Source organism: Pempheris klunzingeri, chromosome 16, assembly GCF_042242105.1.
Source record: "Pempheris klunzingeri isolate RE-2024b chromosome 16, fPemKlu1.hap1, whole genome shotgun sequence".
NCBI classification, from domain to species: domain Eukaryota; kingdom Metazoa; phylum Chordata; class Actinopteri; order Acropomatiformes; family Pempheridae; genus Pempheris; species Pempheris klunzingeri.
In genome coordinates this window covers 3,885,508-3,907,930 of record NC_092027.1, presented here as the reverse complement: position 1 = coordinate 3,907,930, position 22,423 = coordinate 3,885,508, and the positions used below count along the sequence as shown (strand labels likewise).

The 22,423-nt window shown below is 42.0% G+C and overlaps 1 protein-coding gene across 1 annotated transcript in view; it reads right to left on the bottom strand.

Annotated features, from left to right (window-relative positions):
• The window catches only part of pvrl2l (PVR cell adhesion molecule related 2 like), a 253,353-nt gene that overhangs the window by 126,246 nt on the left and 104,684 nt on the right, over positions 1-22,423 (bottom strand). The window contains exons 2-5 of the mRNA XM_070847043.1: positions 19,128-19,240; positions 16,222-16,465; positions 5,930-6,223; positions 566-683 (exon numbers count right to left, since the gene is read on the bottom strand). Coding sequence (XP_070703144.1) covers positions 566-683; positions 5,930-6,223; positions 16,222-16,465; positions 19,128-19,240 — 769 coding nt within the window. The remainder of the gene's footprint in view (positions 1-565; positions 684-5,929; positions 6,224-16,221; positions 16,466-19,127; positions 19,241-22,423) is intronic.

Here is a 22,423-nt window from a genome sequence, read left to right as displayed (position 1 = left end):
ATAAAGCGAGAGAAGAGAGGAAGAAATAGGAGAAATGAGGGATAACGAGAAAAAAGGAGGAAGGGGGAAGAGGAATGTAAGAAAAAGCAGAGATGAGACCATATGTTTTGAAATATTGGATAAAACAAGATGAAGAAAATGAAAATCAAAAAGACAAATCATTGAGAGGAGGAGGAAAAAAATGAGAAAAGAAGAAGCAGAGAAAGATGGGAAAAGATAGAGATGAAAAACAAGAAAAAAGAGACTGTTTGTGACTGCAGTATTCAAAGACAGCATTAATGTGAGCAAAATCACAGACTTGTGAACAGCCGTTCTGTCTCCCTGCTCAATATTCATCAAGAAAACCACACACATACACACACAGCACACCATCTGTCCGTCAGGAGGAGATGTGAGGAGCATTTGTGTTTATCAAAAAAGTACTAAGAAATAATCATTAAAGAGGGGGAATTGTTTTGCGCGCTTCTGTCGAGATTATAGCAACAATTAGAAACTCTGTCACTCTCTCCGACAGAGGCGGAGGGAGACAGATCAAGTGCACAGATGGACGGAGTGTGATTCTTACGCAGTCCAGGTGACGGTGGTGGGCACAGGGTTGGCGTTGGCCAGGCAGAGGAGCACGGCGTCTGAGCGGCCAACGTACCAGTTGTTGTCGTAGCCCTCTATGGAAACAGAGGGGGGGTCTGAGAGAGAGAGAGAGAGAGAGCGGGAGTTCATAAAGGACACTGGAGACTGAAACATTATGCTTGACATCATCTGGTTCCCTCAGAAGCCCCAGAGTCCTTCTCTATCAACTGGGAGAGAACGGTGGTGATTTAACTAGCTTTGTTGTTTAAAAGTGATTCCCTTCATGTTCTGTAACAGTGAAACATGCAGTTTAACTGAGGTCTGCCTTGTTTCAGTGAAATCTTTTTTTCTGCAACCAGTCAGTGGCAAAGATCAGAGCTGGAGCAAATTCTAGATGCCTCATTGTTACACTTGTGTAAAACACCACAGCTGCCAAATTCATCCACAATTGACCCAGAATCCAAAGGTGAATTAATCCAAGCTGCAGATTGTGTTATCAGTTCTCTCCACAGTGTAATCTGTAGCTTCCAGCTGTCGTTGGCAGCACATCTTTCACAATTTTAAGATGATTGGATGTTTTTTACATTGTTTTGTACTCACATATGCACCTTTGACTTATTATCTAAGAACCATATTAATTGTATTTATACACAGTTGCTCATCGTTTGTACTGAAGCAGGAGAAGTTCATGTCCACTGGACTGGAGGACTTAAGACCTAAATTTAGGATCATTGATATTATTTAGTCACAGTACTTACTGAATGCTGTCCAGGCTGCAGAACAGCAGGCCAACTGATTTTAGAGCATCCTGTGAATGATCCTCAAACTGTAAAAGCTTTCATGATTCAAAATAACACCAATATTTTCTGGCCTTAAACTTAAAAAAAGAAAAGAAAAGAAAAAAAAAAAAAAATCACACTGAAGATCCATTAACCCTTTTTTGCCGACGGGAGCGCCCGCGACCTCATTTGCATATCTACTTTTCAATGCCGGTAGAATTACAACCAAATAAGAGAGAGCGATCATTCTTCTTGCATATAAAACCCGAGCAGTTACACTTTCATGTCCCAGAGCGCTGGTTCCTTCCACTAATGTGTTTGCAGAAGTCCAGTATAAAGTGCACACAACAAATCCAGACCGCGCGTATTCACTGCGCTTCCTACGTTGGAATATACGTCATCACGTTGTGAGCATGACCTATCACGTGGTTTTCTTATTTAGAAAAATATGTGTAAAAAAATAAAAAACAAACGATTTTCAGTTTATGGTTTATTGCACTTTTTAGCAACGTATTTAGTTAGTGTGGACATAAATCTATACATATTATTAAAACTTGGGATATAAAGGTTGTATTGATGCACAGCAAATTAAAATGCTCCAGGCTTGTTCTATGGTGGCTATTAAAGGGTTAACCTTTCTGAAGCTACCCACTAGTCAACTCCCAAAAACCCAAAATAGCTCTTTCCACTTTGCAAATCTCTGGTGTTCTATCACAAGCGGGCTACCTTACTAGGACAGAAGCTAGCCACTGGTTTTCAGCCAGATTCTCTCTTTTCACAAAGTTGTGTGTTTCCTAAAATCTGGAAAACTGTGGAGAAAGCTGGCATATGAAATGGTTGGGTCACAGTCTAGAGCGTCTTTTCATCACATGAAGGGACTGTGTGCGCAGCGCACTGGAAGATTGTGGTAAGGAAAATGACAACAGGAATCACAACATGGTGGGTCTTCAAGAATCGCTGCCACTTTGAGATGTGTCAAAATGTTGCATCACAAACTAAAACTTCAATACGAGGCAGAAAAGAAATGGTATGCCTTGTGTGTACGGTGATGTGTGTAAGCTCCTAAGTAAAAATGTCAAGAATGTGCAAAAGAAAACCTCACTACCTGAAAGAGCTTTTCTCCCCTCAAAATCAAGGCACTCTTATGCCAGAGGGATGAGAAAATCAGTTAGCGTCACTCTCATAAGAGTCTTATGTTAAAGTGAGGGAAAACCAAAGTGATGTGTGTAGGAAGTTAAAACAGGCAGAACAGACGAGCTCAGCTCCCTTTTCCTTCACCTTTTTCATGTTAAAAACCTAAGACCGAGAGAGAGACTGAACAAGAAAGAGGGAGAGAGTGACAGAGAGAAGAGGACAGTGTGTCAAGGCAGTGAGAGGAAGAAGCAGCAGGACAGGAGGGCAAGTGTGTGTGTGTGTGTGTGTGTGTGTGTGTGTGTGTGTGTTCCTCCTAGAGAGTGTTGACCTATAAAAGCTGATCTGAGTTACACCGCAGACAGGAGACATGATCCTTCACACCATCACTAAACTAACACATACACAGCGAGGAGTCACGGTGTGTAAGTGTGTGTGTGTGTGCTGTGGTACTTCTATCTTTGTGAGGACCGACTCTGTGCATGAGGACACGTTTGCCGACCCTCCCCTCTATTAAAACTGTTTTTAAAATTTAAGATGGAGGCTAACGAACCGGCGTCCTAACAAGTACAAACACGTTTGCGTGTCTTCTTGTATTCCAGTTCTACAGCGTGCACACTGACAGCCTGACAGGTGAGAGCCCTCAGCCTTATTTGTGTGCTTATTTGAATGAATGCATGTTTATATATGTGTACACAATGTAAATACATGTGCACATACACTCCCACACACACAACCACTGCACACATGGATGCCAGATCTGTTTACACACATGCTGAGATGCAGAGTTTGTGTATGTAAAGATACTCTGAATGCTTGATGGGCAGTCATGACCTCTTGTATGTGAGTGTGTGTATAGCCAGAGGTAACGGGTTCGTGGAGAATCATTTTTTTTATATGCTTTTCTCATTATTTCTTGCTATAGCTTGACTGGCAGTTTGATTGTGTGTGTGTGTGTGTTATCGTGTGTGTGTGTGTGTGTGTGTGGCTAATAATTGCAGATTATACCAAGAGGCTGAGCAAACACAATCTGTTCCATCTTTGCAGGAAATGGCAGCAAGGTCACACAATTGAGACACTGCTGTCAGCATCTCTAAATCTGTGTAAAACTGTGCTGAACCTGTCTAATATTTTAATCCCATGTAAATTAGAATGGAATTTAATGGATTAGATGAGAGCCGTGTGTGTGTGTGTGCACATTTGTGTCTAAACATCTGTAGTCTTGATTTTCTATGCTCCAAAAGGGCAAAAGTACTAAAACAACAAAAAGGTGAAAATTCTCAAGTGTCAATGTTTTGTGCGACTTCCTCTTTAGGAGCAGTTATTAAAGTCTGGGCTTAGGTTTCAGATGGGCATTACCACAGTCATTTGTTTCTTCTATCCTCATTTTGAGTGTAATTTCAGAATCTGGATTCATTTGTCACAATCTGCTTAGAAATTAACAACTAAGGAGAAATGGTGGTGAACACAAACACCTTGACGGATGCTACAATTAATGCAGTGCACGCCGCCCCGCTGTGGTACAGCAACACAGAATCATAATAGCAAAAATGAAAAGCAGCTTCTAAGTCATAATGGTGGGCTAAATGTAATGCATGCATACCAGGGCACTTTAACGAAATGTAAATTAGCTACAGGTGACTGTAGCAGTTAATAGATTGGCTAACTGGGGATCATGTGGTAAACAAATGGCAGGTGAATAAAAGAAAAAAGGCTGGAGGCAAGTCCAAGTAGCTCATAGCATAATGACCTGCCCCCGGGATAAATTAAGTGCCAAGTGCACAAACACTGGGAGTGAAAACATGTCCCTCATTATCATGTACATAAAAGTGGCAATAACCCACTCTGCACTTACTGTTTTCATCCCATTCCAATACTTGTTAGAGACTCTGACATGCTAATCACAGGGCTGCTGTACTGCATGCACACGGGCCTTTACACAGCCATAGACTGTAGAAACGGTGACTTTTAAAACAAATGAACAAAACCAGCAAATAAACCAGATGTCGTTCTTGTTGTGTAGATTATTAGATATATGTGTGTGTGTGTGTGTGTGTGTGTGTGTGTGTTCCTCCTAGAGAGTGTTGACCTATAAAAGCTGATCTGAGTTACACCGCAGACAGGAGACATGATCCTTCACACCATCACTAAACTAACACATACACAGCGAGGAGTCACGGTGTGTAAGTGTGTGTGTGTGTGCTGTGGTACTTCTATCTTTGTGAGGACCAACTCTGTGCATGAGATCCACACACACACACACACACACACACACACACACACACACACACACACACACACACACACACACACACACACACACACACACACACACACACACACACACACACACACACACACCGCACACATGGATGCCAAATCTGTTCACACACATACGGAGATGCAGAGTTTGTGTATGTAAAGATACTCTGAATGCTTGACAGACAGGCGTGACCCCGTGTATGTGAGTGTGTGTATAGCCAGAGGTCTTATGTTCACGTAGAAGTTTTCCTCATTATTTCTTGCAAACAAGCAGATTTGATTACGTATGTATGTTTCGCATGTTTGCGTGTGTGCCATGTAAAAAACTGTAGATTATGACAAGACGCTGCACATGCCTCTGCTCCATCTTTACAGGGAACAGCAGCAAAGACACACGAATGACAGTTGTGTTAAGCTACGCTGAACCTGTCTAACTTTTCAATCTCATGTTAATTAAGAGTGGAATTTAATGGATTCGATGAAAGCAATGTGTGAGTGCACATCTGGGTGTAAACATGTGCAATCTTGATTTCCTACACTCCAAGAGACCAAAAATCCTAAAAGAACAATCATCAAACTCTGCAGGGCTGCTGTGCTGTAAGCACATGGGCCTTTACACAGCCATACATTATAGAAATCAAGTTAACAATACATTTTTGTGTTATACCCACAATGTCTAAATTAAGCAAAACTGACAGTGTGTTTTCAGACATTGCAGGAAATAGACCAGATGTTTTTTTGTTTTGTTTTTTTATTTAGCTCATTAGAGGAGTGACTAGGAAGTGCTTTGGAAGGGGAGTGTGTGGAGAAAATGCTGCACACTAACATTTCAGTATCATTTCCTCATCATTGCTGTCTCACAGTTTGGATATAAATGTGGACTAATCGTTTTTATATTTGGTAATTTGTGTAATGTTTATAGATTAGTGATAAAGGCTCTGCAGAAGGTTGCCAAAGTAAAAGCCTACAGGCTCTGGCAAAGCACTGTTCTGTGTCTGGAGCTGGTTACTTCTGGATCCAACCAAGTGTTTTTATTGTTGCTTTTGCATATTGGAGTGAAGGATCCACACAACAATTCCAATTCCCTTGTACACCTATACCTAATAAAGTATCCCCCCAGGGCCCTGCACCATTCATCATTAATGTTCAAGATGAAGCTATCGGTTAGTGTGTATGTGCGTCATCCTTACACTCCACAGAGAGCTTGACATTGTGAACCCACGTCCGCTCCTGCGTCCTCTGATCGACCATGCAGGTCACCTCTCTGCCGTTATCTGCCGGTGTGGGAACCAGCCGATACTCGCTGCGTACGGTCACCGTGCCGTCAGGCCCGTTCGTGGTACTGGTTGAGTGGTTGCCTCCAACCGACGCCAGCCACTTGATGGTGGCTGCCGGTTTGCCATCCGCCGCCTCACACTGGGCCACCACCACCGACTTGGATCCGGCCTGGACGGTCACAACGTTGGCTGAGTTCTTCGGCTTGGCTGGAGACGGAGAAGGAGAAAGACAAGTGAGAAAAGACATAAAGACACAGAAACCAGAGAGCAAGAGTCAGACAATCAGAGAGTGAAGATGAGGGGGGGGCAGAGAAAAGAAAAATGGCAGCAGCAGTAGAGAGAAGAAAAACATAAAAGGTGAAAGGAGAGGGACATCAAACCTGAGGCAGAGGAGGAAAAACGAGAGGAGCGCAGGAAGGAGGAGGTTCAATCAGTTTGTTGTGCATATACAGTTCACCATGGCATCCTACTGTGACTGTAATGAAACTCTGAGAGGGTGAGGACCCTCTGGTGTGACCCTATGCCACTCAACACCACAGAGACAGAAGAAGAAAATACTGCTAGATCCTTTAAAGGTCTTACAGGACCTATATAGCAATAGACTCTTTAAATCCAATCTATATTTCTTCATGATCGAATAACAGCCAGTATGCTCTTAGAATAACCCAGAAAAAATTCATCCCTCTCATGCTTATGAAACTCCTACTTCTCAGAGAACGAAGTAGAAGAAAAACAGTCACATCTTTGGCTGAATTATAATGTATTTTTGACACTGCAGGTAGTCTCCCATCTGAAATGAAATGTTAGACATAGCAACAGTTACCAGGCTGCACTTTATAACAGTGATATGCAAAACATTGCTTTTCCTTCTCCCATCACATTAGCTTTGTTAAATCAAACTGGACTTGTTCTATAAAGTGGCAATGTTCCATGGAAATGTTCTTCCTCTTCTTAAAAGGAAAAACCCAACTTCTAAACTATCAATCAATCTGAAAATGTCAGTGAATTCCATTATTCCATGATGTCAAGTGCTGCAATTTACTTTTTATACCCACTCATCTTAAACATGCGTCAACTTGTTGTGCAGAGTGTGATCTAGTAAGTTTCCCCTAAATGCCTTGCAATCCGCTGTATGTATGTCTGCAGAGTCAGTAATGGACGTACTAGAATTGAAAGATTTTACTTAGTCGGGCAATTTTTGAAAACACATTTTTTTCAGGGCTTTGCCTGCTGATTTATTGAGGACACTGTCAGCAGAGAAATTGGTTCGTCTGTGTGTTCCTTGTGAATTTCTTTCTACACAGTCAAGAAAGTAGTCCATGCTGTTTGATTCTAAGGGACTGACACTAAAGTTTATACTACTATCAGTTTTTGTAAATAGTTGAAAGTCTTCTGTAGTCAAACTCTGCTCAACTCCGGGCTGCAAATATCTCAACATAGTGCTATGCTTTTTGATTCGGGCAGTTACTCATGATAATGAGAAAAACACACCACCAACAGACCTTCAAATGTTAGGTATGGCATTAGCCCTTAGCATCTTCACAACTGTGAACACTGACCAGACTTTAATGCATCTATTAGAGCTCTGATTTCTGAGGCAGAGTCAGACTAGCATTTAAATCAGGACATTTCAGAGAAAACTCATGGATATGCTCCCAGGGACAGGCTTTGCTCCAGTGTTTTGCATCAGGTTCTACTTTGGTGAACTCTGACCTGTAAATTTGGGCAGTTAACCAGTGGCAGGCTGTTTTGACAGTAATAACCTTTAAGAAAACAAAGTCAGAGCATGAAAAATGGAGAAATCTATTTGTTTCTCACATTCTGAGTATAAATGGCTCCAAAGATGAGGAATGAATCAAAAGAGCACAAACATTAGTATAGTGTTGTCTCTTTCCTGCTAGCTTGGACTGTGGTAACTTTCTAAAAGCTACAACACACATCGGACAGTCACACACACTTCGCACTATGAAGCACGCTGTGTGGAGGTGAGAAGGAGACTTGAACTTTTCTCTAGAGCTCTTTTTTCATTCTTGACACAGATATTTCTGTCACGTTTCATATGAACAACTGAGTGAAACATATTTTTCAGGAGAGACTGTAAAATCGGGCACCATTATGTCCATATTTAAACAATATTGTGTCCCCGTCCTCTCCATGACTGCCTCTTTTCAATCTACCCTCCACTTCTAAACACACACTTTTCTTTATTTCTGATGTGGTCGGATAACATCTTGTTCCAAACTCTTCTTTTCTACCAAAACCACAAATTTAACAAAGACACAGTGAGGAACACTTTCTGGTGTGATCAGGTCTTCAGACTACGGCAACAAAAGTGCCAGTCTGATTCTGGGTGAGTCAGAGATTAACATATCACTGCTTCTCTGACTTTGTGGCAAGTTTCATGCATTAGTTTTATGACAACTTTGATTACACATCAAAGCTGTATGCTGCTGCATGCCTTATTATTTTAACTGGCTTTAAAGTTGATCCTAAATCCAACTCCAGACAGTGAGATCTTAAACATACATACACTTACATCCTATCTCTCTGAAAACCAGAGATATCCTACGACAGGAGATGAAACAAAGAGCAGGAACAGACATGGAGAGCTGAGACGAAGCGAGACGAGAGGGTTTGGACATGAAGGAGATAAGCATAAGAAAAGAGAGGGGACACAAAATGAAAAGACATAAACACAGAGAGACTGACCATGCAGAGGAGAGAGGAGAGGAGAGCAGAGTGACAGAAAGAGGGCTGGATTGATCTGCAGTCTTTAACAAGTCACGAGTATCCATCCCCGATGTGTTTGTGACACTGCATCCAATTGAGCCCACAGCTACTCCTAGTCTGAGGCATTCTGAGTACAGGGTAATTAGAAGGCATGCGGGAGGCCGTGCTTACAGAACTGAATAAACACCGCTAGCCCCCACTTACCCGCCCCCACCCCCCCTGTGGTAGTATCAACAGGCTGAATGCCAGAGACAGGAAAAATGCATTACAGTGATGTTTCCAAACATCGTTAACTGCATGAGGTGTGTTTGGTTTATGAAACCAAGCACTTACAAAGCTCAAAAGGTGAACACAGTCCTGTGGAAGCTATACTCACCACATGCTTTGGAAAGTGAGTATTCAAATTGCATTTTGATGAGTGTGTCACAAAGGACTGTGGTTTTTATAACAGAGATATTGCAGTTATAAACTTCTCCAAACTCTCATTTGCAGATTACAATATGGATGTATGATTTGCACTCTAGAAACTATTCGACTTCAAACTTCAGAATGTTCATTACGGGCCATTTGCTTGCAAGAGGCATTCGCTGTGAAACACTGTCCCCGTCACTGGTAGGGATTCACAGCACCCTTCAGAAAGGCAGATGCTTGCCCTAACTTGAATCTGAGACTCCTCTAAGTCTTTCCTTTCACCTTGGCAGCAGTGACAGAACAAGGCTTGTGACTGGAAGATTGCCAGTGTGCATCATAAACAAGTTGGGAGGATCTGCCAAGCGAGAAGATTTGTAAGATTTGAAGATTTGAATGTGAAGCCGCGTCTGTTGCTGAATTAAGGTGGCATTCACACAGGACAGCTGGCATCTGTCATAGTCACAGAGTTTGTGTAGAAACCAAGCAGACACCAAGAAAGCAAATTAGTGAAGCCCAATACTAACCCACAGTAATACTTACATTTGGCTCACACTCTGCAATATCAGTGATGAAGCCATTGCAATCTGGCTGCAAGGACATGTTAACCTTGACGGTGCGCAGAAGTAGGCCAGACCCCAGCACACTGTGGCCTTTTGGAGACCCAGCTCTACACCAGATTACAAGTGGTTTGTTGCACTTGGCCCAGTATCCAAATGTTGCACATAGCTTGTGGGTGGTTGGTTAGAGATGAGCCATTTTTGGACCAAAGCCCCGTTGCTATTGCCATAACTGACCCATTTACATCCTTAAGTCAACCAATTTGACCGGGAATCATCTCCTATGTGGGTTGAGCTGCTGCGTGCAGTTACTGAAATCTTCCAACATTTTGATCTATGCTAGCTGCCTGGCTCTATGGACGGCAGTGGGCTGGTCCACCACTGTAGGCCAACTAACTAAAGCATAGAGTGCCATGGGCTCCCAGAGGTTATGGTCTACTAACTTTTGTAACACAATGAAATGAAACATCTACTAATTCTTATCGGATTGGGGACCCTTGGATAAACTCTTATCAAATGGGATCTGCGGTCTAATTTGTGTCCGTTTAGGGGTCCTTGATGTGAAAAGGTTTGAGAACCACTGGTCTAGTAAACTAGTTTGGTAAAGTCAGAAATGTTCCCCTGACATTCATCTAGATCTGACACACATCAGAATGACAGCATTGTCTTTGTGGGTATGTTAACATTTAGCTCAAAGTTCTGCCGTGCCTCATTCCAGCCTCACAGGGGTGTCTGCATGGCCACAAGTCTAATTTGAAGTCATCTCTGACGTCCTGTGTTGTGATATTTTCTTACGCTGACTGGAGAAGCTTGGCTTTCTAAAGAAAGCGTCCCGAGCAAGCTTCTCCAGACGTGTTAATGGATGACAAATTTACAGACAAAACAAGAGTCAAGGAAAGAGACAGAAACTAAACCGGACTCCTTTCTAAAGACCTTCATTTGACCTTTAGAGCTATAGAGCTGTGACCCCTGTAGTAAACATCATTGGTTCAAGCTCAGAGTGGAAACATGAAGTAGGATCACCAAATGATGTCTGGTAACACTGAAACTGAGCCTGCAGAGCAGACGCAGCCCTGGCTAGTGGCACATGCCAGCGTTTCCTCCTCCTCTCTCCTTTTCCTCTCTAAACATGGATTTATTCATTGCTGTGCCCTGATGAAGGCAGCCAAGGGATGTATTTTTTATTTTCTACTATGCTGCATACATTAGCCAAAAATCAATAAAGGCTTCTGGATCTTGTTAAATTTTTCGAATTCATGTCTCACCAGCTGCCCAGGTTTGTAAACATCTTCTCTCAGCTTGACACACGGCTGCTGAATATATCCAGACATTGTTGGGAAAAACATCTGTTTGGCTCTCTACGTCTCCTCAACTGTTAACAATACATGAATATTCAAGGAACAAAGGAATAGTTTATACTGCAATTATTCCGTTGTCTGTGTTGTTTTGACAACTCATTATTGGCTGCTAGAAATGTTGACAAAACGCATTAATTTAATCTTGAGACTAATTTAGATAATTTAGGCTTGAGAGCACCAGTTAAGTGCCTAAAAGCTACTATAAACATCCAAATAAACACATAAATAAATAGATAAATAAATTCCAAAGTGACTATTTTTATGCAAAAACAAAACTGAAGGCTGAAAACACTCATTCTGACTATTAAACCCAGCTCCGACTTGCCTTTGAACACAGATACAAAAAGCACCTTGAGGCCTCACATTTCAAGACCCTTTCTGCTGCCGTACTTAACTGCATTTTGACTGATTCAGTGCTGCTGTTTGAGGGCAAATGCAAAACTCAAAGGATTCTTTTTTACCTTCTTCTGTCTGTTATCAACAACTCAACAATGTATAGAACGGTGAACGCTGTTGCAAGCAGCATCTGTTATTGTAGTTTTGGTACATCTGCTGATTGGGACATTGCAAGTGTTTGGAGATTTATCTTTATCTTTTCCTCACATACAGACAGTCAAGATATTCTAATTTAATTAAGACATGGTTTTGGAATAATACCACTCTGTATTCTGAACAAATACTGGCCGTGGCATGTCGTCAGGGCTGGAGCCTAAAACGCACCGAGCACTGTCCTGACAAGCCAAAAGGGGTTACTTTCATAATTTCTGTTTAACCTTTATTTATCCAGGGAAGGCTCGCCTCACACACATGGTTTCTTCAGAGCCAGACCCCATTTCTCATTCTAACACAGTTGTTGACCTGGGACCTGCCTCGTACAACCACAGTCTTACTGCTGTTGACCACTGAGCAGCTGACTGGACCCATAAGGGTCATAATGATTTAGTGAAGAACGCATGTAGAGCAGCTGGTTTGGGAGGAGGAGAGCATTTATTCCTATGTTCAGTGGCCAAAACCACTGGATCACCAGCAGGAATGTACATGCAGAGAGACACTTCTGAGTCTCATTAGCTGAGTTCAACAACAATAAAACCTGCCAATCCTTTGCGCCAAATTAAGATTGAGAAAATATAAGTGGCAGTACTTTCTTATTCATTAAACCATAACATCATGAAAGACTAAACTGATGACAAAGTTACCAAGACGGTCAAAGTTTGAAACCGTTTGCTTTGCCTTGTGTAAGCAGCTAACCAGCCTCCCCCATCTCACCAAATTTGTGATATACGAGCTGCACTTTGCAACATGAACATCCATTTTGACACATTTCTCTAATCAAAGAGACGTACTAATAATCTATGCATGAGCATATAAGAGCCCCGTTGGACTCGTTAAGATATCCACAAATTGCAAGTGACGATAATTAATGAAACATGGAACTGCCATGTTACATGTAACAGACGGCTGTGTGGTCTGTTGGTCTTTCACGTCCTTAATAATTACATGAAGTGAAAAAAGAACTAGAATATGGTATGTAATCAGGACATGGCTTGTGGCTAAACTGCATTTCAATGCACGTGCCAGATTTCCAGTCTTCATTTCATGGCCTGTTTGCAGTCTTCTTCATTCGGCTTCACTGATGTTACTTTGCCAGAAAAAAGTCTTTGGCTCCACCCATTAAGGTCAGCACCACCCCCGAGTCTGGCTGAGTGAAACATTTGCAGAAGCTACACTCCAATCTACCACTTATTGACTCTGTTGACCCGTGGAGTCCAGCCAGTTCTCCTCCAACCTCTGGACAGCGACGTCTTTAAATTCAAAACAATGCGGACAATTTTTAACTGTGTTGGCTTAAACACTTATAACAGGCTACTGATCTACTAGACTCTCCTTCACCTGCGTGAATGTGTTTATGTCCTGCTGGCTACACCATCCAATAAGATGCAGTATAATAATAAAGATATGATGTCACTCACTGCCAAGTGAGTGATTCTGTATTCACACCCCAATAAGTGGTAATAAGATTGGCTGCTGGTGGTGCTGTATCCAATAAGTTATAACGCAATTGGCTGTCAGGATTATGTATTCGTACTTAAATAAGTTGTGATATGATTGGGATGCTGGTGGTTTTATATCCAATATGATGTAATACAATTGGCTGCCAGCAGTTGTGGATTCGATAAGGGCTAATGTGATTGGCTCATATGGATTCTAAGTTAAAATGTGTCTTCCAGTGACTTTGAAATATTTTGTTTGCCAGAATCTGTCCCAAAGAGCCTGGCACTGCTGTACACTGCTATAACTCCAGACAAAAGGCGAGTCAGTGAGCTTTCCAGCAGGTATTTCCCAGTCTACTGTGCTTTGTGCCAGCAGCAGCAGTTTAGGAGGCTTAGCCCACATCCATCTGCAAGCCCGCCAGAATATCTCTACGTATTTTCTCTGCAATACAGCCAACTTCTGCATCTCCTGTGTGCTCTGTTCTCTGAGAGAGAAGCTTCCAGGATGGATTTTGTATTGTTGTGTGAAGGTTTACTTATAAAAACTACTGGGGAAAATATTGCTGGTCCAGTTGGGGGAACACAAAAGGAATTGTAAAACACTTCTTTTTATGAACTATATTGGCTGCAGCAACTGGGGCAGGAGAGCAGGGATTTCTGGTACAGCTTCCCAACCTACTTCCAAGGTGTATGAAGAAGGGAAGAAGTCTGGAGAGGCCCAAACTCCTGCAACTCATGTCGTATCAGTAATAACTTTGTCAGGCTGACATGTTTTGGCTTGTGGCCGTGAAGGTCCAGTTGTTCACACTACAAATGCTGCTGGAGTTTTGACCTCTTGTGACTACTGAAGTACTGTAATTAATTCATATCATTATTGCCTGCTCATTGTTCAGTGTCTCTACAGAGAGCTACAGGAGAGTCCGTGTGCACTATTTAAGTGTAAGTTGTAGCGTTAGCATGTCTCTGGTCCCACATTTCAGGCAGCAACTACACAGTGTCACCACACTCGCTTTACACATTTTCACATATCAATTTCTATGAGAAATCCAGCTCACCTCAAGGTTTTCTTTTGACCGTACTGGGATCAAATAAATAAAATGTTATGAAATTGCACTCAATTTTTGTGCAAGAAAAAGAGGACGTTTCCCACATCTCACCCTGACATACAAAACTGACATGATAAAAAAAAGTTAAAAAGCAAAAGGCAGATTGCAATAAACTGCATATAATATTAATTTAGTACATGGAATGTTTCTTTTCAACTTGCATTGTCTGAGATCCTTCCCCGAGCCAACCATTATAACGGCAGCTCTGACTGTATGAGCTCTGTATTGTATAGACTCTGCTGCCATGGCCATATACTATAAACACAGTAGGGGACTATTGTTATTCAAATTCAAGAATGAAGCCTCCTCAGTGCTGCGAGAGAAAGGCACCGGGCATCTGATTCCTTTGTACTAGCAGTGCAAATGGGAGGACATGTGGGTGGATGAATAACACCAGCTGTCTCTGATTACAAGCAGGATGCGTCAGCAACGAAACGTCCACTCAGTTTCAGAAATTAAGAGAGTGAGGTAACTTTGAGCAATTCTCCAGATTTCACGTTCTGGGATGTATTTGCTGCATGTTTGCAGTAGTCCAGCCTGTTGATAAATGGGACTCTGCAAGCCGGTGTGTGTAGTATCATCCCTCACACTAATTACGTATTACACAACTTACCATTTAATAGGGAGAAAATCAAGACAACCGTACCCTGACAGTGCCCCCCCGCCCCCATCACTCTCCCAGTACCACCACCACCCCTGATCATCATCGTCTGTGTGTCCACAGGTTCAACACACTGGGCAAATATCAACCAATGGATGGCAGAGGAATGTGCCACTGTTCCAGGAATAAAGGAAACAAGATGATTCAAGCCATTCGGAGGCTTAATTACATCACAGAAATACATACAACCAAAAACATGGAGAGGTTAATATTAATATTCTTTGTCTTACTTCTATTTGAGGGGTATTTGGAAAAGCTCTGAAATGACAGTTTCTATAATCAGGGGGCTTTAGGGAATGTAAACAAGAAGCTAATGTTCCCCTGTGCTCACTGACTTAGCTGTGGGCTATCACTCTAAGACTAGATTTCTTTACATTTCTGCAAATTGGCACCCATAAAAGGATGCAGAATTCGATATTATCTGTTCCTGTTTGCTAATTATATCCATGGATGTGCAAACTGCTATCACTGGATTACTTTGGCTCTGAAGAGAACTCAAAAACATGGTGGTTCTCAGGCAAGCTCTGAGCATTTTCTCTATGATCGTTGTATTGTCATATGCAGCAATTTGTTTAATTTTCCTCATCCAGGCTTTCCTGACACAACGGCTGTGTGATCAAGACACGCAGAGCTTGTCTGTGTTAATGACATCTGTATTTGATGTGATATGGGTGTGAGGTTTTAGTGAAGTCAGTCACAATAAGAGTCAGAAGCACAATTACTGACTATGTCACTGCCACTGGGTACTTTTCATACACAGTGATGGCTTATGGTGAGAAGGTGCTCAAAAAGTAATTAATTCAAAGCAGACCTAACTCTAATTAACTGAACAATACAATGTTGTGTAAGCGAGTCAACTAAAGGAAAAAAAAAAAAAACAGCAGAAGGGATGCTGACCGCCAAATCACTTTCTTACTAAATGGATCCAGCTATCAAATAAATTCACATTACTTCTAGTTATTGTTCAAAATAAATGAACATCAGCCATGTGAGGGATTTCAGCTGCGTATTCCCTGCATTACTTGATTAAAATGTAGAAAGTAGGTGTTTCCTATCTGAATCTTTCTCATCCATCTTCTTTGTTTTTCGTTCGGCATCTAACTATAAACCAAGGATACTTGTCAAATGCTTTTTATTGCTTCTTCTTAGGTTTTGGATCTGAGGCTGTGGCCGGGGAGGCTGTCAAGGTTGATGTATCAGAACAGCTTCTGAAAGACCTGTTTGAAGCAAGGTCCTGTTTTGCAGAAAAGTGGAAATACTGTTGACCTTTTGGTACTCTAAGCCTTTAAGGTGCTTATTTTCTAAGAGCTCAGCTGCACCTGAAATATACAGCAGCTTGGAGTAAGAAAGTATATGCAATGTTGACATGGACACATAAACTCTGTACTCACCAAGCATGATGAGGGTAGTCGTCCCTTGTTCATTCCCAGAGGGGTAGGTGGCGTACTCGCAGGTGTACCGGCCGGCATCAGACATTCTTAGGTTAGAAATCCTAATGGACGGGTTCTCCAGACTGTTGTGGAGGAAGACCACCCGGTCCTTGAAGGACAAGTTGGGGAAACTCTGTCCGTAGATGGGGTGGTATACAGCTATGTTGTCCCTCTGACCATCAATGGGTTCCCATATCCATGACACCTGGTGAGGACAGAGGTCCAGTGGTTAATGTGGTTTTGAAAGACAATTTTTTATTAGAAAAAACGACAAGGATTCAAATGTGCAGAGGTCTAACTTTATTAGCCAGGCTAATAAGATTCACAACAAGCTCTTTCAAGATTGATCTTCTAACGCAGGGCTTTTATGAGACTGACACTGTGGGTTCCCTCCACAGACAAAAATTGAGGCAACTGGACCCTAAACAACCATAAAACTTTGAGGGGATGCTAACAGGAAGTATAATGCTCCCATAGATTCAGTTATACTGAGGTCATAACTTTAAAACCATTAAACTTGTGCTGAATTAGCTTTCAGTAGTTAGTTCCTGCCTGTAATGTACCCATGGATGTACCGACTGGATTATTTTCCTGGAGTGTGTAAAGATGTGTGTTTTTCTTTGATTTTGCAAAACACATCTGAGATAATGATGTGTCACACTGATTCTAAAAGTGTGTCTATCACGACTGTGTGTTCAGATTTGACTGTGTTATGACTTTGATTACTGCAGTTTGTGCCTAGAAAAAGAAAATCCCATCTCTTCTCAGACACTAATGGTTTTGAAGTACCTTATCTGCCTCCATGAGCTGTTTGCCAAACTAACTGCTGCTGGTCCAACTGTTGACCGTGTTGGTAAGTGGGCCGTATCAGCGGTCAAACTACAATAACTCTCCACTGTTTGCTTTTCACCTCACATTTAATAAACAGTCATTTAACAGACATTTAATAATAAACTGCAAACAAAGCACATCAGCACGTGCAGGTCTTTCAGGACATGCAAACACTCTCTCAAGTTGCTATTTTAAAGAATATATTGTAATTTTGACGGAACGATAAGAGTTTTAGAGTCATCTTTTTGAGGGCTTTTCTTAGATTCTTAGATTAGACACTGATATCTGTTATGGCTCTATAAGACTGCACAGGAGAATACTGTGATGTTTTATTGAATTGATTTTCTTTTCTCCTCAGTGTTCAGAGTGACAGTGTTGAATACAAACTGCTGGCTAAAGTGGTACCAAGTCGGAGAGGGAATAAAGTTCATCAATACACTTTTAGCAAACAGCTATTAAATTCATGACATCTTCAGGAAAGGGGGGATAGAAAACAGAGCAGGTTGAAGGTTGTGAACAGGAAAATGGAGCGTAACCCAAATGTCAGCACAAATTAGTGGACAACAGCCTCGTTAGCTGAAGATTATAGAGAAAATATAAGACAGAGGGCAAATTTAGCTCATCTGCATTTTCATTTTTTGCATGTGAGCAAATTGCTTATTGATTTCATCCATAAATCAGAGGGGGACAGATCGCACCAGGATCAAACTGAACAAGCTTTGGCTTATTCAGCGTGTGACAGTGCATCAGAACAGTTCCAGTGGTGTCAGATAAGTTGTCATGTGGGGTTGGATAAAGTAAATTGACTTCCAAATAGTCAGAAGTTCTCATTTTTGCGTTGTGTGTGCTCGCCCCACTCCATGCGGTGAGATCAAGTTAAAATGGAATTAGCTGTGTGCTAAAAGTGAAGTTAGAAAGCCGTGGAGTTGTGAGAGGGCACCTTACGACGGCCATTTGCCCTCTGCCCATGTTTGTACTTAGTTAATATAAACTTGCCTGTATTTTTATTCTTTTTGTGTGTGTCATGCACGAATAATGAGGGACAGGCTCTTTGCCTTCATCTCCAGATATTTAATTTTTGTTTTACGTTGTGATATTAATATTTGATGACTTCTGCCGCTTTAATTCAAGGTGACGGTATGTTTCATTTGGTCGCCTGTCAGTGTCCCCTTTCTCCCTCTTGTTGCTATGACTTGTGGGGAAACACAAGATGATACTTCAGAGAGTGAGGAAGGAAGTCAGCGACGTAGCCACAGCTGTGGTTTTTTTTTTTGTCTGCATTGCTCACTCATGATGGATCACGATTATCGTTCTGTCCCGTAGAGCAGAGACTCATGGGTGGACCAAACAATCAATTATGGGACAAGAAATTAACTGCAGAAGCTGAATGGGTCGACTCATCTGATGTTAAATTAGCAAGTTAACATTCTGTTTGTTAACGTTATTTGCAGTCATTTCAGTGGAATGAATATTCATAGCATGAATGAACGTGACTAAACATAACAGAGATAAAACTGTGAACAGGACCTCTGCCTGCCTGCCTGTCTGCCTGCCTGTCTGCCTGCCTGTCTGTCTGCCTGCCTGCCTGCCTGTCTGCCTGCCTGTCTGCCTGCCTGTCTGCTACTTCACAACATCAAACTCCGTCTTTCTCTTGTAACTGTTGTGACTGAGACATTTTTGATTGAACAGAAATGAAATGCTGCACAGTTATTGACTCACTTTGTGTTTCTAAAACACAGTCTCACAGTCATGAGGCAGTTTAATACATATTTGAACCAAGTGTCACTTCAAGTGTTCGGAGTATTCCTTTAACAAAGCATAATTTGAGCCATGAATGGTTTTGTCTGCTCAAGGAAAATGTCATGGGGTTGACGGACTGACCTTTCTGACCTTCAAACAAACCAGCTGTCTCCTTATTTCTTTTCCAATGAATTCACTCCATTAAACATAACTACCCTGTCAATCGTACTGTGACATTTTGAGCTTCGATGCCTCCAAAGCTTCTACTGACACCGTGTTGTGTTTCATCGTCCTACCTGTGTGAGTTTGGTGCGGCCTCCCCCATCGATGAATTGGCAGCGGAGATCAACCGACTCGGTGGGATACGCCTCCACCTCCTCCTCCACCCGCACTTTCTGAGCTCTGATACCTGGAGGCAGGCAAAAAGGAGACAAAGAGGGAGATGATGCGTCATCCCCCAAAACCAATATTGTTTGAATAATCTAACATGTTTGTTTGTGTTGAAACTAAGTAAACAGAGACTAAATTGGAAGCTGGAGAGAGAGAGAGAGTAAGAACGGAGTATATTCAGTGTTTCATTATGAATCTGGTGTTATTTTAATAAAATGACTGTGATTTGTTTTTCCCTTCCACTCATTTTGTTTTTGTCAGAGGGGAGGATCACCCCCCCTTAATGTGTTCTAGAGGATTTAAAACAAGGTTGTAGAGAAGCAAAAATGAAACAGAGAGAGAAAGACAGAGTTGGGGAATTTAAAAAAGCGTTATAAAGAAAACAGGGACACATTCATTCAAAAGAAAGACAAAAACGTTTGAATCATGAGCCTTTGATAACAAGCCTCAGGCAGAGTCTTAGCCAACTTCCTTCAGCGAGGCACTCCTCATTACAGTAAAGCTCGTCTACCACCAGGCATCGCTAGGGGGCGAGCCGTCAGGAAAACCACGGCAGCTCCAATGCCGCTTCTCTAACGTATTTGAAATTCAGTGGAAGGCACCTCTAACTCTTCGCTTGAGCATGAAAAACAGCGGCGCCGGTGAGTTAGGCCGGCACAGGTTCACCACAAACAGGCCAGGAGAGCTTCCCGGTCCGCTCAAACTTAAACAGAGATGAAAGGAGGATGGTTGGAGCCAAGCTCTGTCTCAACACTGTGCAGCGCCTGCTCACCTGTAGGCAGTTTCAGAATACCAAGTTTAAATTGGATGAAGGAACTTTCGTCTCTTATTCTGTGATCATCCGACTCAGCTGTGTGCAGTAGTCTGCTGCTCAGCCCCAAACCTTGTGATGAAAGTCTTCTTTTCAACCTATATTTTCTCTTTTTACCTTTTTGTTAAAAACAAAAGAAAACAAAACAAAAAATCAATCACTGTGTGGCTGTGATTTCCAAACAAAATCAGTGTTGCTACCGATTCTGTCATGTGTCTGTGATAAAATACACTCCACAGGAGAGCCGGGTTTCCGCTGAATTTCAGATGGATTTGACAAATGAAACTGATGTAGCAGAAAATACATTTGAAGCTTTTAAGTGGAACTTCGACTAGTTTGCATCTGAGAGCGGCAGGAAACCCTGAACAGGACAAATTCTGCTAAACAGCAGGATTACAAAAGCACACCTAGATACTGTCTGCCTTTAAAGCGCCTTAAGCCGTGTTGTGTACCACCTTGTGAAAAATATGTTCATTAAAAGCACTTCAGCAGCTGACATGAATTGTCCCTGCCTCTTAGCAATGGCTGCTTTTATTTGGATTAGTTGTCAACAAGCAGCTCTCAGCCAGTGAGACAAATCGCTGCAGTTGTGCCTGCATATATATTAGGCCAACAAATTACATATGCTGCATGAAATTTGTTCACATTAATGAACTTTAATGAACTTGTAATCCTTGTAATCATGAGATGGAGAAAAGAGTGAAAATGAGAGAAAACAGAACAAGAAAGAAAAACAAAGAGAGGAGGGATCAGAGACAGCGAAGCAGAGAACTTGTAATCCCTCATTTATGTAATCTAGACCGAGTCCAGCAGCTCACTGTGTTGGGCAGCTTCCACATACAATCATACGAGGCTTCAAGTGACATTTCTAAACAGTCTGATTGTTTATGCCTTGGAATCAAGTCCTTTTGCAACAATGATCAAACCTCTTGATGCTCACTTTAGTAACTTCAACAAATAATAATGCTTTGCTTTTTGCCTTTTTGTGGTTTTCTCCCTGCACTTCCCCTGCTCCTTTAACTGTTCTCTGCTTGGCAGTCATGCAGGGATCCAGATCCCCGCTATGAACCCCCTGCTGACCCTCGATCAAATCCTACCAAGGTCTTTTCTGCTCCACCTCCCTTGCTCTCTGCCCTCTCAGCCTGCCTCTGTGCCTGTAAAGATAAAATTCTTGCGGGAAGCCGGCCTCTCACTCTCTACACAAGAAAAGGGGATAAGCACTCGCTAACCGCTAGCTAGCCCCGGGTGGTTCCAGTGAAAAAGCCTCTTAGTGTGTGAGGGATTGATTAGGACAATATGTTACATGCCACAGCATGGAGGTGAATGGGCTGGCTGGGGTTTAGCCTGCAAATCAGCTGTAAAACACAGTCACACTAACAAAGAGTGTGACATATATGTGTGTGTGTGTGTGTGTGTGTGTGTGTGTGTGTGTGTGTGTGTGTGTGCTACAGGGGCTGCTGGGTTGTTGGATTTACAGCATGCATCCACATCTCCGCCCATGTGTGCAGGAATGAAATTTGTGTAAAGGCATATGTATGCTTAACTCTGAGTGTGTGTGTGTGTGTGTGTGTGAGATTACTGTATATCCGAGTGTGTGTGTGTGTGTGCATAAATCAGAGCATCTAGTTGTAATATGAGTGCATATGAGACAGAGTCAGTCATTGAACCACAGTCTCTACCCTGAGGGAGACAATGGGCTGTCAAACCAGTTATTCATCCCAACTGTAGGACAGAAGTACACACACACACACACACACACACACACACTAATATAGACACGCACACACATGCAAAACACATAAATGCAGACTACTGGCTGTCAGACGAGTTTTTCCACAGCCTGAATCAACAAAAATAACCGCAACTAACAGAGATTTCATCTCCATCTCTGTTATTTGCTTCTCCTTCCATCACATGTTTTCTCTTTATTTACTCTCATGCACAAACACACAGATCAATTTCCCTTATTTAAGCACATCAACAACGGCCGCTATTCATGAAAAAGCTGCACCAGGTGATTTTACCAAAGCCATGAGTCACATGAATCTTTGGGTTAGTCATGGTGGTCAATGAAATCTCGTCTTCCACACAGAGGAAAATAATAAAACCAAAATAGGTAGCTGAAGTCTAAAAGTGCTAAAACAGAAAGAGAAGCCAGGAAGAGCATGAAAAGGCCCTGTGAAGGAGGCAAAAATTAAGATGGAAGAAAAAAATGTATGAGGAAGGATTAAAACTGTAGCAGAGAAAGAAAGTCAGGAAGGTTTTAAAAAGTAAAGTTACTAAGGGAATGACTAAAGCAGGGAGAGGCTGAAGGCGATGGAGCTGCAGGGCTAGACTGGAGGAACACTAAAGAGGAATGACTAAAAGCCAGAGAGAGTGGAGAAGAATGAA